General features: G+C 44.1%; 1 protein-coding gene across 1 annotated transcript; it reads right to left on the reverse strand.

Annotated features, from left to right (window-relative positions):
- Positions 1 to 10,509: 10,509 nt before the first annotated feature.
- LOC120655528 (dnaJ homolog subfamily B member 4-like) lies at positions 10,510 to 15,070 on the reverse strand. The gene is made up of 3 exons (XM_039933379.1): positions 14,664 to 15,070; positions 13,643 to 14,079; positions 10,510 to 11,148 (listed from the first exon to the last, which is right to left on the reverse strand). Exons 1-3 carry the CDS (start codon positions 15,021 to 15,023, stop codon positions 10,710 to 10,712), a joined length of 1,236 nt encoding a protein of 411 aa, XP_039789313.1. The 5' UTR covers positions 15,024 to 15,070; the 3' UTR covers positions 10,510 to 10,709.
- Between the last annotated feature and the right edge of the window lie 388 nt (positions 15,071 to 15,458).

Genomic DNA, 15,458 nt, shown 5'->3' on the forward strand with positions numbered 1-15,458 from the left:
TGCTTCAACTTCTTGCATTGATTTAATTGATGAATCTTGCTCTAACCTTTGTAATGAGAAATGCTATGAGAATGTTGTTGTAAAATCATGTAATGATCTCATTGCCAAGGAGAATGATGAGCTCAAGCAAGAAGTAGAAAGGCTCATGAAGGACTTGTATAGATTGAAGGGCAAAAGCATAGAGAACAATGTCCAACCTTCTCAAGATAACCGTGAAGACATGGTGAAGAAGCTTGAGAAGGGGTCCACCGTGACTTGCTCAAAGTGCCACAAAGAAGGCCACAAGTCCAACAAGTGTCCTCAACCAAGGAAGAAGCTTCCGGATGAGAAGAACAAGAATAAGCTCACAATCAAGAGTTCTCTCATCTACAGCAAGCCCAACCGGAGAAACAAAAGTAATAGCACCTCCTATGTGATCAAAAAGAAAACCAATGGCAAGGTGATTGCTCACAAGGTTGGGAAGAATTAAAGGAGTTGGAACCACTCCATTTGGGTGCCCAAGGACATCATCACCAACTTGAAGGGGACTCAAATGGTGTGGGTTCCAAAGGAGACTTAAAGCCAAGAACGGCTTCGGGGGATTTGGAGGCTTAGCTTACAAATTGAAGTGAAGGTTCAAGCCAAAACAAAGCTAACCTCACAACTTAGACATTTGTTGCCCAAAGTCCCCCATATTAAGGTAATGGTAGCTAGATTTCAATTCAAGCATCATGTTGCTCCATTGCTCTTGTTAGGATGTTTGCATTTTTGCATCTCCTAGTGTTATATATGGTGGGTTGCTTGTGTCATGATTCTAACCCATGAGCAACCTATATGATTTGATAAGTGTGTAGAAAGCTACACAAGGTTACCCTTCATGGTACATAGACTTCATAAGATATGTATTTCATTTGTGTACCATGAACACAAGCTATAGGGTAAACTTCCCAATCGTGTCAAAATCAATGTGCATACATTTGCTTGGTGATTCAAATACAAATACACATATTTAGGGTGAGTTCACTCTATGGCTTGTGATTTTGAGACTAATATATTTGCAAGTTTATCTTTTGTAGTCTCACGTGGAGTTATCACTCTAAGAGAATGTTTCTCACGATCAATGTGAACAAACAACTCTATAAGAGTGATTAGATAAATTATGCTTTCATGCATATTGAGCCATGCTCTATTGAATTTAAATACTCATATCTAAGTTCATAGGCTATGTGCTCATACATTTGCTTAACCTTGGTGTACCAAGTGCTCATCTTCTAAAGACTTCAATTGTTGCAAGTCACTTTCAAATTGGTACATGCAAGGTAAACAAAGGACCCCCGGATGTATGCAAGGTTCTAAATTCATTCAATTGGTATCTTTGTCAATTTCTTATCATTTTTTAGAGCTACTTCCGTGCATGATATGATCTAAGCTTTCTAGTTACAACATCTAGTTGTGCACTTGATTTTCACATTATCATTTTGTGCACATACTTATGGAAAGCTTAGCTCATGTCATGCTAGTTTCGTGATTTTGTGATCCACCGTAGTAAAATTTTGAATTGGTATCTTCATTGATATCATACAATTGGATCATAAGTCATGGAACTAACTGCCTAGGCTACTAACCTTCTCTTGAGCTATATTGTTTTGCAAGACCTTTTTAGGTGCAAGACTTTTTAGGCGATTTGATTCCAAAGAGGGAGAAATGTGGATCAAAGCAAGGTGTTTTCTCAAGGAGGAGAAGTATATCCCAAAGGGGGAGAAATACCTAAGTGAATCAAGTCAACTTATGAGGAAGGAGTAGCAAGATAGGGGGAGGATCAAAGGGGAAATCATGGTTTTAGGGGGAGGCCAAACTGTCATTAGATGGTGGTAAACATCCAAGCGAGTGTAAGTGGTTAAATTTGTCAATTCTTGCAAATTATATGTTTGCTTTGATTGTGTTGTCATCAATCACCAAAAAGGGGGAGATTGTAACGAACATGGCACCATTTATGCAATTTCGAGTGATTTTGGTGATCGAATGACAACGCAATCAATGGGACTAATGCTTTTGTTAAGTGAACATTTCTAGATCCCAGGGATGAAGTAAAAAGGCCATACAAAGTAAAACACGTAGAAAGAACTCAAAGAAACGCTGAATTGGATAAGTTCTACTGAAATCAGTAGCACCGGAAGAACAGATGCCTATAGCATCGGTGCATCCGATGGTTGTCGAAAGATCCGACGCCTTGGCATTGGTGCAAGTCTGAGCACCAAATGAAGATCAAGCGAAGACCAAGTCAAGTTAGCTAGGTCACCGATTGAACCGACGCCGTCAAGATAGGCATCGATGCATTCAATGTACGATGTTTCAGAGACGATGTCAAGCGCGCAGGAGCCACGCCTTCAGAACCGGTTGAACCGGTGGTGCATCGGAGCATAGCACCGGTGTAATGACGTCAGCAGAAGAGAAAGAGGTCCAACGGCTAGTTGAGTGCTGTGAGTGACCGGTTTAACCGACACACAGTCATTGGTTAAACTGATGGTGTTGCAGACTGTGCGTCAGAAGCTCAACGGCTACTTCAGGTCCGAGAGTGATCGGATGAACCGACGCCACCCCATGCAGAGGCATCGGTTCATCCGATGGTATGCTGTTTTATGCTGACCATTGGAGCAACGGCTACAAGACTTGGTGGGCTATATATACGCCTCACCCCGGCCATTTGAAGCTTGCTGGAGTTGCTGGACATTCCACACACACCCAAGAACACCTCCAAGCCATCCAAGAGCATAAAGATCAAATCCTTAGTCCTTAGCACAAGCTTTGTGAGTGTTTGTGCTAAGTTAGCTCTTGAGTGAGTGATCAAGCAAGGTTTAGATCCTTGTGTTGTGGTTCTAGAGTGAACCAAACTTGTATATCAGTGCGCCGGTCTCCTTGGAGCATTGGTGGCTCGTCGGCACGTCAACGACCCTCCGGCTTGGTGTGGAGCGGCGTCGATAACTTTGTGCGGGGGACGGAGACCCTTCCTTCGTGGGTAATCTCCCTTAGTGAAGATCAGGATCAAGGTGACCGTGATTGTGTTCACGGAAGAGACTTGATTGCCAGAAGCGATACTCTTTGTGAGTGCTTCAACAACGTGTACGTAGGGGCGGCTTTGTGGCAATCCGAACCACGGGACAAATCCTCGTGTCGAGAGTTCGCTTCCTCTCATCCCTCCCTTTAAGCTTCCGTATTTCATATTGCAACTTGTGTGCCTTTACTTTCTTAGTGTAGTATCTTGCTAGGATTGGCTATAGATTGCAAAACTCTTTTGGGATGAGGGTTTCACACTAAGGTAAACCGTAGTTGCACATCTAGATAGGTTGATTTAGTTTAAGTTTTGTGCAAACTAGTTGGAGCCATAGGTTAAGGTTTTTAGAGTGCCTAATTCACCCCCTCCCCCTCTTAGGCTAGAGCACCTGATCGCTTTCATTGGTATATTTGAGCGTCATGAAAGAATCCACAAGCGCACGTATACCGCTGTAGCTTTCACCCAGGAGTATTCCGGAGTATCGTATCCATTGAGAAACGTGAGTACACTATATATGATTCAGATTTATCCAAGGACACTACACCAGTAGGATCAATGATAGAGAGGATTTCTCTGGTTAAAAAACTTGAGATAGGAAAAGCCTAGCCTAACTGTTTACCTTGGGCTATCAGCTTCGACTGGATAAACCAGAAGTTTTGATAATAAAGGTACTATCGTGCACCTGAACGTGCAATATTACGATGGCACAAAACAGGGCGGTCATCACCTGCAGGCTACCTCTACAAACCATGGGATGCTACAAAGTCTAATCTAGGCACCACGCCTACACTATCATTTACTAACTCTAATCTCAGCCAAGAACATCAATCTTTGTTAGGAGTCTTAGACTAAAGCTATCATTAACTCAATTTCCGTCGGGTCTGGAAGCATCAGCTGTTCCGGTGGGTTGATCGTCGAGTTTCATCTCTGGTTTCTTGGGAGCGATTAGGTGGCCAGAGAAGACGCCCGATCCATCGGCTGTACAAGCCCAAGAACCAAAGACGAAAGTTGTGCCTTCATGCACAGTGTTGGCATCGCTTGATTCAGCCATCGAATTTGCTGGTGAACTCGCCGAAACCCCTACCTGGTGCACCAACTGTCGATGTTTAGCCGCCAAGCCTGCTCAGGGATACCCTTAGCAGTAGGATTGTAGGCAAGGGACCGACTAGCTCTGGAACTCGATGGTGCAAGGAACACAAAGATTTAGACAGGTTCAGGCCATGAGGTGTGTAATATCCTACGTCCTGTGTGGTTGCTTGTATTGCCTTAGGTGTTGTTATGTTTCGAGCGGGTCCCTGCCCGCGCTTATATACTCCGGAGGACAGGGTTACATGAAAAGTCCTAGCCGAGTACTGTTGGAGTCCTAGTACAACCTAGTCGGGCAGTTTCCTTGTACTTCAGCTAGTTCTACGCCTATTCGGGTAGTTACAAAAGAGTTAAGGTACATCTCCATGCACTATCTCTTACTCTAGAACATTCTATGCCTATAAGCAGTCCCGCTGTCCCGGGCCTGACACTCCCCGGCAACGGCGCCAAAAAGCTTGTTGTTGTTTCCTAACGTCGCTACTAGATTAACCAGCAACAGGGCCAGAAAACTGCCTGGGTATACTAAACCTCACGAAAGAATTCGCGAGCGTACGGATACCGCTGTAGCTTTCACCTCAAAGTATTTCAAGGGTTATCGAATCTAATGGAACATGAGTACAATATCTAAGGTTCAGGCTCATCCAAGGACACAGCACCGGTAGGATCAATGGGTAGAGAGGACTATTCAGAATCATGGTAAGATCAGACTAAGAATCAGCTATAAACGTCGGGCACCAGCTTCGCCTGGTCAAACCAGAAGTTCCGACATAGGCTTCTATCATGCAACCGTACCGAAAATGGAGGATTACGATGGCACTAAACAGGTTTGTCACCACCTGTAGGCTACCTCTACAAACCATGGGAGGCACAACAATTTAATGGTAAAGTCTAGCCCAGGCACCATGCCTACACTATCATTTACTAACTCTAGTCTCGGCCAAGAACATCCGTCTCTATCGGGAGTCTTAGACTAGAGATAACTACTATAATATTAGTAGGCACTCAATTTAGTAAACAGCATGAAACTACTAACTAAACTTGAATTATAAATTATGAAACTGAAATAGTTATGAATACTTACATACTGAGAACTTACAGATCGATAAGCATTCGTCGAGGTACAAGCGCAGAAGTGTTGACAGTCCCAGCACTTCCAACAACTTCTCCTCACTCTCTTCCTATTTCTCCTGACCTCCTAGGCTGCCTAAGCTCCTAGGAAGGACTCCCAAGTTCCAAATGAAGGATGAGATGAGAGGTGTGAGATGTGTGTGTCCTATTCTAGCCCCCCCCCCTCATATTTATAGGGTCATCTCGGCCGAGTTGCAACAGGTGAAGCACCCCCAAACTGACTTAAGGAAGCTCTCTGGAAGTTGCTGGACAAAGCTGGAGGTCGGTGGTGGGGCCCACCAGTCGGTCGACCACCCTGGTCGGCTGACCAATGGGTCCCACCCCTGGCCACCGCCTTTGGCCAAGAAGCTTCCTAGTGGGTCCCCTTGGCATTGCCACGTGCCTGAGCTTCTAACCCGTTGGATTTCTTGCTCTGGTGGGCCCTTTGATCCATGTGACGACACGTGTCGTTGTCTGATTTGCTAAAAAGTTGAACCTTGGATCATGACCTGCCATCCAGCTCCAAATTAAGCTCAAATTCACCTGCATATATTCTCAAACCAGCACTTGTGGAATTTGTTAATAAATAATCCTAAACTACCATATATTCTGCTTTTATGCATGGTTTTTATGCCGGAGTTGACGGTCAAAGCAGGTCGAATTAGACCGTCAACAACTACCATGTCCATGCCCTCCCAAATTCTGCACAATAGCTTCCAAGATCTGATTTTGTGCTTGTCGACTCTCCTCCGACCTCCTAAGGATATCCAAAAGGGTTGGATCCATAGGAGGAGGGGGCAAGTTGTTATCACCACCGGCACCACTATTTTGAGCCATCCTGCCGCCAACCATAAGTGAGATTAGCGACTGGGAGAAAAGAAAATTGATATAATATAATTGCACAAAGAAAGTTGCACAACCATGTAGGATATCAACCACAAATGTGTGAGAATAAAAATTGGCATCATAGATAGGATAGATCAAAGAATGATTGAACCAGAGAACTTTTGGACAGCAACTAGAAAAATTATTCATATAGACTTGCCCATGGTAAAGTATCTAGTAATCCATATAGTACCATAAAAATGCATGCATGAATGATGATAATGATGACATGTCGTAGCCATACACACAAATAACATGGCACACATCTAAGATAACAGAGGTCCACGTAGATAATATTAGTACAATACATAGGCAACCTAGCTAATTAGTATCTCACACGGTCTCACCAATTAACTATTCAATTACATAAAATAGGCGGTACATTACAGCAAGTCACCTAGCTCGAGGAGTCTCATAACCGATAGGATAACATAAATAATTTAGAAGGGACCATAGGGACCTCTCGCGAAGTACAGAGGGAAATCATCAAAGAGGTGATATTGAGGGGAACGGGTGTCTTCGGGGTTCTCCGGATAAGTGAGAGCCGCATGTTCACCACCATAAATAATCTCCCTAGTCAAGGTTGTAAGGACAAAGCGGCGGACGTGCAACACATTGGACATACGAGCTAACCCCTCAACATGTTGAGGAAGGTATATGCCTTGGACTAGTGGAAAGAAAAGCCAAAGGTGCCACCTCATGTGGAGTGTAGTCATTGGGTCCACACAACACACCTTGGGGCACTTGGCCCATACGAACATACGGATGTTATAGCTCATTAAAATGGTGTCTTGTCTCCCTTAACTCAACTCGGATGCAACGGAGACTTCGGTCTTGTGCCGCCACCAACTCGGGCATACGTCTTTCATACAAGGAGGCATATCCCCCACAGCCATCTCAAATACATTCACACCTTGCAGCGGTCCTTGAATTGGAAAATGAGCGAATGGGTGATGCTCCAACTCAATTACTTCTTGGCGGATGATTGCCATGGCCTTGTATGCCACTTCTTGAATTGCCATTTCAATTGAGGTTCCATGAGCGGAAATGTTGTGAGCTTCCATGACCCCTTCAACAAAGCGCCTTGGGATGAACACGGTGGCAACGTAGTCCACCATGCCCGGCCCAAGTCCCATCGCAAAGACCAAATACTCCGGCCTTCGTGAGAAGTTGCCTCTCCATAGCATCTCGGCAAGGAGGGGAGGAAAGCCTTCCGCCTCCTCGGCCCGAGTCACCATGACCAAATGGCTCAAGCTCCCATTCATCTATCATGAGCAAGACATGATGAATTAGTGAAGATACTTAGAATATTTAATTTCAACCCATAAGATAAGAAAAAATAGCTCTATGAGAGATAAGAGTTATATATAATAGAAAGCAATTTAACCTTAGGAAAAATAAAAAATTTGCAAGTACTTGATTATTAGTGATCACCATTTTATTTCTAAGTGTGCCTCACACCAAATTTTAGTGGTAACCATGCATGGAATGCAACCATACCTCTAATGTCACACTGTGAGGAACCAGCCCAAATTGATTTGGTTTAATCGAGTTATTGTCCATTGATCAACTCGATTAAAAGGACCAATCCCGGTAGTCCTTGGAATGTGTCATCAGCAATACCCATGATTTAAACATACTCCACTAGCACAATAAGTGAACACCATCACACAAGCACATCCATACACAAAGTTCAGGTTACATAAAAAGGTTCAAGTACATAACATCAAGTCTTAGAGTTTTGCAGTGGAAAGTTCTACATCGTGCTCATTCCATACATAGTACAAAATAGGAAGGTCTATATGCCGATAGTGTCCTTCTCTAGCCACCGGCCATCTACTCCTCATCCACACCTTCGTCCGAGAGGTAGAAGTACCCAAAGACAGCCTCCGACTGTGTAACACCTGCATCAACTTAACGAGAGCACCATGAGTACAAAGGGTACTCGCAGGACTTACCAAATATGGGTATATACTTGACCGACCTCAAGGAGAATGCATTTGGTTAGTAGTAAGGATAGGTCACGTTATTTAATTTTGCATGAAAAGATCAAGTTATAATAAGCAAAAGACATAGCATCTATGATCTCTATGTCATATATCAATACAATTGCAAAAGTAAAGTGATCATAAATCATGATCTCAATCTTCCATGAATTTCCTCAGTAACTCTATGTTAAAGTTAAAGTACAAGAGCGTGCTCAAAGAACTAGAGCACGGCTATTGCAATAGATCAAAAACCCTGCAGGGGTGTATAACTTTTCCCACACGAGAACAAGACCAACGACCATACCCATGACCAAGGATAAGTGTTGATTCATGCTTCAACCATTCACATACCTATACCCCGCTTTGAGCGAACGGTCGGAAGGGACAAATGCACCGGAACCGGATTACACTCCATCACAACCCGCACTGAATCTGCTCAATGCAAGGTGCGACTTATGCTACTTAGCTTACCATCTCATTATAAAGCATGTGGTTTGTACGAAAAAGTACTCAAGTATTAAAGCGATTATGCATCGGTCCTTAATCAACCCAAGCAAGCCTAAACATTTGAGTTCCACTCCCAACATGGCTCTACCATACTTGCTCAAGTCCGAATCACCTTTCATAGTTGCTCAATTTTATCCAACATTGACTAATCATGTAGAATTAAGCATACATCCTATAGCTCGCGAGCGGTGGTGACCTTGCCACCTCTTGTCTTCTACCGAAGCTAAGCATGATTAAACATATAATTCATGACACCTAAACAAGCATACTCACTTAGGAGGTAATATTCTAAGCAAGATTGGTAATGCATCAAATATGTTCTAAGCAAGTATTGATACATATAGTAACTCATGCGCAAACAAGACACATATACTTCATTGATTCAAAATAGGGGGATAAATGATGCATAGGTGCCAACCTTGATTCCCAACTGTGGTGTCATCTCCCAAGGTCTCCGACTCGTGCTCACCCTCCTCTTGCTCCGACCTCACGGTCTCTACACGAGTGCAATGATGCTTGATAAATAAATATGTCATGAATGATTACAATGGTATGAGAATGACTTGAGAAATTATGGCTAAACATTGCAAATCTATGATAGAAGAGGCTAGACATTTTAGTACATAGGTGCATTATCTATGGTTAATTGCAAGGGTAGTAGATGGGTAAACGATCGATGACTGTCCGGCATAGGAGAAGCGGACCGTCCGGTCCTAAATGGCGGACCATTCGGCCAACCGTCCGTCGGCCAACCGTGGACCGTATTTATGGGTACCCGGATACTCCGGTTATATGTCTGGACACTCCGGACATATGTTCAGACCTCCGATCGTATGAACTGCGGACCATTTTGGTGGACAGTCCGCAAGACGATAGCGGATCATTTTTAGGGGTTCAGCGATCCGATCAATGGACTTAGGGGTTCGGAGATCCGGTCGATGAACTGCAGACCGTCCGCCCCTAAGGGGGAGACCGTCTGCCTCACAATTTTCTTGGAGACCCAGTGACGTTCAGAAAGGCTGTTGGTTGGGTCGTGTGACTAGTGGACTGTCCGGCCTTGGTGGGTGGACCGTCCGCACCACGGTCGAGGCTCACGGGCAAGTTCGCCGCTGGCGATTCCGGCCACGGTTTGGGATGGGATTTGTTCCTAAAGGTTCCTGAAAGTGTGGGGAGTTCATTTTGGTAACTAAATCTCACATGCATTGAGGTTTCAAAGCTCTAGGTCATCAATGGTGAAAGTACTCTAGGTAGCTTCATGGCTTCCAAACCTTGGGCAATGAGAATAGATCGGGGATAGGATGAGCTCACCAGCGACAAGTGCAACACCGGCAAGGGCTTCAAGATGGTGGAGAGGGCTTGGTGAAGCTCGAGCTCGTCCTTCTTGCTTGAAGCTTAAGGAAGAAGAACAAGTTGGGAAAGATTTTGGGGAAACTCCTTGCTCCAAGGAAGATGATGAAGTAGAGGTGGTGCAGCTCGTCGGCATCAGTCTTCGGTGTCCTCCGGTGAAGCGTTGGCGAGGGGGAGGTGCAGTTCTTCAATGGTGGGAAGATGGGGAAGCTCCTCCATGACTTGGGGTTAGAGAGAGAGGAGGGAGAGAGAGCGCGCAATAGGTGCTCTGGTGGAAGGAGGGTTCAGGCTGACGTGTGGGGGCCGAGGGGTACATGGCATCCAAGTTCTGTCGTGTCACAAAAGCTGTCGAGATCGCCCCACACCTCCTAGTTCATTTAGGCAATGAAGATGTCGTTGCTGTTGGTCATCCGTGTAAGTTGTGAATTGTGATAGTGATCCCACGATCCTTTTTAATCAGATGGGACTTTTTTTTAATATGTATGGGACCACTGATAGTGTCAGAACCAAGGCACTGATAGATACTACTCGCATAGACGCAGCCACATCACCACGGCGTGATCACACTAAAACATCTATATCCATGGAATTATTCTGCCAAAAATTAACATTTCAACATTCAAGCTCAAAACATCAAAATGCCAGAACCGGTACAGCTCAAGCAAACCGAAACTTCTGCATGGTACTCACAGCTAACATCTGAATGTACACTGGACTCACCAATGCAATGCCCAAAAAACCAGCCTGTATCCCACTCCTCAAGAACCTAGTAGCCTTTTGATTTCCGCTTTCTGCTCTGAGGTCAGCCTCGTGGGGAATTTGATGCTGAATTTGATCCTAAGATTCCCCTTCTTGGAAGGATCCTTCGGAATCGGCATGCCCTCTCGGGGAACAACCTCCTCATAGCTAGGGTAGATGACATTGTTTATCTGTACTGTCAGGTTCCGACCATCCAATGTTGTTACACTAACAGTACATTCTGTCAAGGCTTCGGCCAAGGAAATCTTCTGAGTCATGACCAGATCATTCCCATCTCTTGTGAATATATCATGTGGTTTCTCATCAATTATGAATACAATATCTGCAGGAATTATGTGTGGGGCCTCATTACCCTTTTCAGGAAATGTTATTTTTGTCCCTTTCTTCCATCCAGGTTTTATGTCAATTGTTAGGATCTCCTCGACAACCATAGTTCTCCTGCCAAATGAATAAAGACATTTATTGCTGAGAATGACCCAACCAAAATTAGCACATGCTCATTGAAAACAACACAAATATACCAAGCCAGATAAGAAGACAATTCAAGGAAAACATGTGGCACAAAAAAAAAACAGAATGGTCAAGCTTACTACCGGAACAATCTTATGTTTAACATCCCTATCACCAATTCAAGATGGAAACTAGTGAAAGGTAACCAAAAATACTAAATGAACTCCTAAGATGGGTCATGCTCAGGCAAGAGAAGGCTGCCAAGACATCATTTTGTTCAACTGACAAAGAATATAATTGATAGAAACAAGTGCTGAATAATAAGTTTATTCCCAGAAAGAAAGAAATGACGTGATACATTAGCTGAATATGTTTGTCAAGCCATGACAATTGATAAAAGGATTGACAGTCCCAGAAAACAGATAAGGCACAAGTGCAGGATAATGAGTTTATTCCTCAAGGATAATGCATGACTGTCTCGGTGAAGATCACAGTATCAACACCTGAGGAGTCGTAAAACTTATGGTCTTGGTCAAAGAGTGAAGTTATAGCTCGAGTTTCTGTCAAACAAATGCACCAAAGAATTTACAGTTTTCTGCTACGAGAAAAAAATTGATTAATGTGGTTGGTTGAAATGCAGATCAACTAAGCAGCATGTGATTTTTTACTAGGGCCCATTAACAAGCCCTTGAGTTTATGTAGCTCCAGATATTATACTATATATGTTTCTACTCGAATAAACTTTGGAAACTTCAACTTTCCAAATATTGTTCAATGTTATCAAACCAGGAAACAATTCAACTTCCCTAATACTATTGAACGTTATCAAACTACAAAACAATATGAATGTGTCATTCCTGGTTGGTGCTGAGGCTGGAGATTACATGTGTTATCTAACAAAATACTCTACAATCTCTTCTCTCTCTTAAAAGCTGCCCGCCTTAAAGCCTCTTTATTATCTACAATAATTATGGAGAAGGGGTTACAACTACATAATAATCTATCCCTAAGAAAAAGAGTGTTTGGTGTGCTATAATCTAGATATCGTAAATAATCATGCGTAATTGATAGATGTATTGATGAAAACCAATTACATATATAGGCCGGCAGCCAAGATAATCCTCCTCTGACTTATAGAAACAGAATCAGAGGAGGTTACGGGCTGGGTCCACACATGATTACGCTAGGATCTGGTGCACCAGACATGGGCAAAGTGTGCTGATCCATCTAGCATCTAGCTATCCATATTTGCTAACAAATCTCATTATGTCATAATGCAGGGTTTTGAAAGTAAGCAAAGCGTACATAAGACTTGATCAAGGTTTATCTATTAAACTGACACCTAGGAACCACAATGGAGTGCTATATTCGCAATTCACAACCTTAGTTTTCAACAGACGGTGCTAGTTTACGTCAGTCCGTAGACCGTGCCTGAAATGGTAATATGTCTCTTCCACATAAATAAAAGCAGTCTGCAATTCTGCATATTCACTTAATAAAAGCAGTTATGAGAATATGTGAATCCATGGTGGCAACTGACAAATAAAATTCGACCATGGGAGGAGACTCCCCCAGGGCTTGGTTCTAAGAAGGTGCCTTGCACCAAACCCAGGTCGGGACGGGAGTTTCTACAACTCCCGGAGTTCACCACTTTAACCGGTCCACCACAGAGCTTGGCCACATGGTGACAGATTATCTGATTAAAAAGGCTTATTTCACTACACGGCTCTAAAGGTTGTTTGTCTGTCTCAATTGGTCCCTTCTTTGTTCGTAAGCTTGCGGAGGTTTGTCACGTAGATGCATTAGCTAGGCCATGGAAAAACAATGGTGTCGCAACTCGCAACACCTAGTGATGCAATCAGAGAATTTTCCAAATGCAAGTGATTATTTACTGTTGACATCACTAGAGTAAGATGGATCCAACCCACAACATGCTGGCTTAAGTGCAACATTGATGTTGAACATAGACAGTAGCCCCCCCCCCCCCCCCCCCCACACACACACACACCCCTCTTCTCTGACCTAACAAAGCTCATTAAAACTGTCAGCTGTACCAAACTCAAGAGTGTTGATTTTAGTTATCATTATTTCACTCTCTTTCAGAATGGATAATATTTCCATTTTCTCTCAAATAAAAGTAAATACTAAAATATTTAAGCTCAGTGACCAGACAACAGAATTAGCATTTGAGTTTTATGTGCCAAGGTTAGGAAATCAGAAATTGTTAAAGAAACTCTGGTTCAATTCAAAAGCTTACATGGTGCAAAAGGGCAATGGGTTCCAATTTTGATTGTTCTCAGTGATATTTCATAAAAATATCTAATGTCGCTACAGAATAGTGTGAAATTTCAGGTTCTGTACATTTAGCGATGTACAAATCACACACTGTCAATAAAATAAGTTCCTGTTCCTCTATTGATTGTTTAATGTGACACTGCAAGAACAATATCTAATTTTAAAGCACATAATAATATTCACTCACCCGCCAGCATCTAAAATCTCCCGTGAGATCTTCATCTTCTTGGAGGTACCTTTGTACAAATCAGCAAGGTTGCATGGCAATCGGTTCTCAATTGGAGGAGCCTTGGAAGGCCGCTGTGGAACATGCATTGATGCCTCACCAGGGAACTGAGGGTAGGACCCAAATACGTCATCGCCGAACATCCCAAACCTTGAGCCCCTCATGCCCCTCTCAGCACCTCCTCCCATGCCACCCATGCTTGAGAAAGGGCTTGAGAACCCAAAGAACTCGGCAAAAATATCATCTGCACTGCGAGGGTTGAACTGGAATGTAGACGCATTCCCACCATAGTAGGAAGACCCACTGGGACCACCTGCTCCAGGAGGTGGAACCTGACCCTTGAGCCCTTCTTCCCCGTACTGGTCATAAACTGCCCGCTTTTGTGAGTCACTCAACACCTTCAAGCAAAACACGCAAGATCAAGTGTAAATACTTTACTGCTAAGGCACAGGCAGCAATTAGCTCACTGGTGTCACAGTAATCAGTGCAGAAATTGATCCTAATCCATAGCATGACAAAATCAAAACAAGTGCACATACACTAAAAGCAGGGAAAACAAGTCATATATGGGGAGGTTGAATAAGTGGCCAAATTCTAGAGAAATGGCACTAACTTACAGGCTCTGGAAATGGCCTACGAACGTCAGCATCAAAATGATGTCACTGTATCCAAACTAGAGTGCTGTTGTCTGATTCCACAAAACAACGCAGAACGCGAATCTTAAATTTGCATCAGATCGAAAGGCACTAGAGGCCAGAGCTCACTCGGGATGCAGAAATTAGATCTTCTCGCACAAAAGAGCCTTGTTTGCCCCAATGCCGAGCACACCGTCATAAACTACAGCTATCCGATCCGTATTAAGAGGAAATGGATAAGCGCATCCTCAATCCTCAATCGAACACCATTCTCTTCCTCGGCGGCCAGCTACGAGCACTGGCACAGATCAGAGGCGCAATGGGGCCAGGAGAGAGAGCGGGCGAACCTCGTAGGCCTCTGAGATCTGCTTGAACTTGGCCTCGGCCTCCTTCTTGTTGCTGGGGTTCTTGTCCGGGTGCCACTTCATGGCGAGCTTCCGGTACGCCTTCTTGAGCTCGTCATCGGAGGCGCCGCGCTCCACCTGCAGCACCTTGTAGTAGTCCACCCCCATCCTGCCGCCGCCGTCCCGGTCTGGCGGGGGCGGCGGGCGTCGGCGTCTGGGCGCCTCGCGCGGCGGTGGCGGGGGGTCGGGGCGCGGCGAGGTGGGATGTGGGCTTGCGCCTGTGAGGGTCGGGGAATTTTCGTGCGTGGCAGATTCAGGAACTGGCGGACAGGCCTGGCAGGGGGATTCCCGATCTCGCAGCATCACAGCGGACGGGGGTGGCCACGTCGGCGGCTGCCGACTCGACAGACATGCCAGGCCCCGCTGACAAACTCCCTCCGTCCCATAATAAGGGCGCGTTTAGCTCCCAAAAATTTTCACCCAAAAATTTTCACCTCCCCTTTAAACACATATATAAAGCATTAAATGTAATTAAATAATAAAACTAATTACACAGTTTGGATGTACATGACGAGACGAATCTTTTAAGCCTAATTAGTGCATGATTAGCCATAAGTGCTACAGTAACCCACATGTGCTAATGACGTGGTCAAAGGCCTCAAAAGATTCGTCTCATGGTTTCCAAGTGAGTTCTAAAATTAGTTTTTTAATTAGTGTCCGAAAAGTCTTCCCGACATCCGGTCAAAGTGCTGATTTGACATCCAAAAATTTTTGGACGGGAAACTAAACGCGCCCTAA

This window comes from Panicum virgatum, chromosome 1N (genome assembly GCF_016808335.1).
Source record: "Panicum virgatum strain AP13 chromosome 1N, P.virgatum_v5, whole genome shotgun sequence".
Taxonomy (NCBI): Eukaryota; Viridiplantae; Streptophyta; class Magnoliopsida; order Poales; family Poaceae; genus Panicum; species Panicum virgatum.

Excerpts from the sequence above, each read along its gene's own strand:
- LOC120655528 (XM_039933379.1), bottom strand. The coding sequence starts at position 15,023 with ATGCTGCGAGATCGGGAATCCCCCTGCCAGGCCTGTCCGCCAGTTCCT. Across the intron at positions 14,080-14,663 it reads AGATCTCAGAGGCCTACGAG|GTGTTGAGTGACTCACAAAA; the intron begins GTTCGCCCGCTC and ends TTTTGCTTGAAG. Across the intron at positions 11,149-13,642 it reads GAGATTTTAGATGCTGGCGG|GAGAACTATGGTTGTCGAGG; the intron begins GTGAGTGAATAT and ends TTCATTTGGCAG.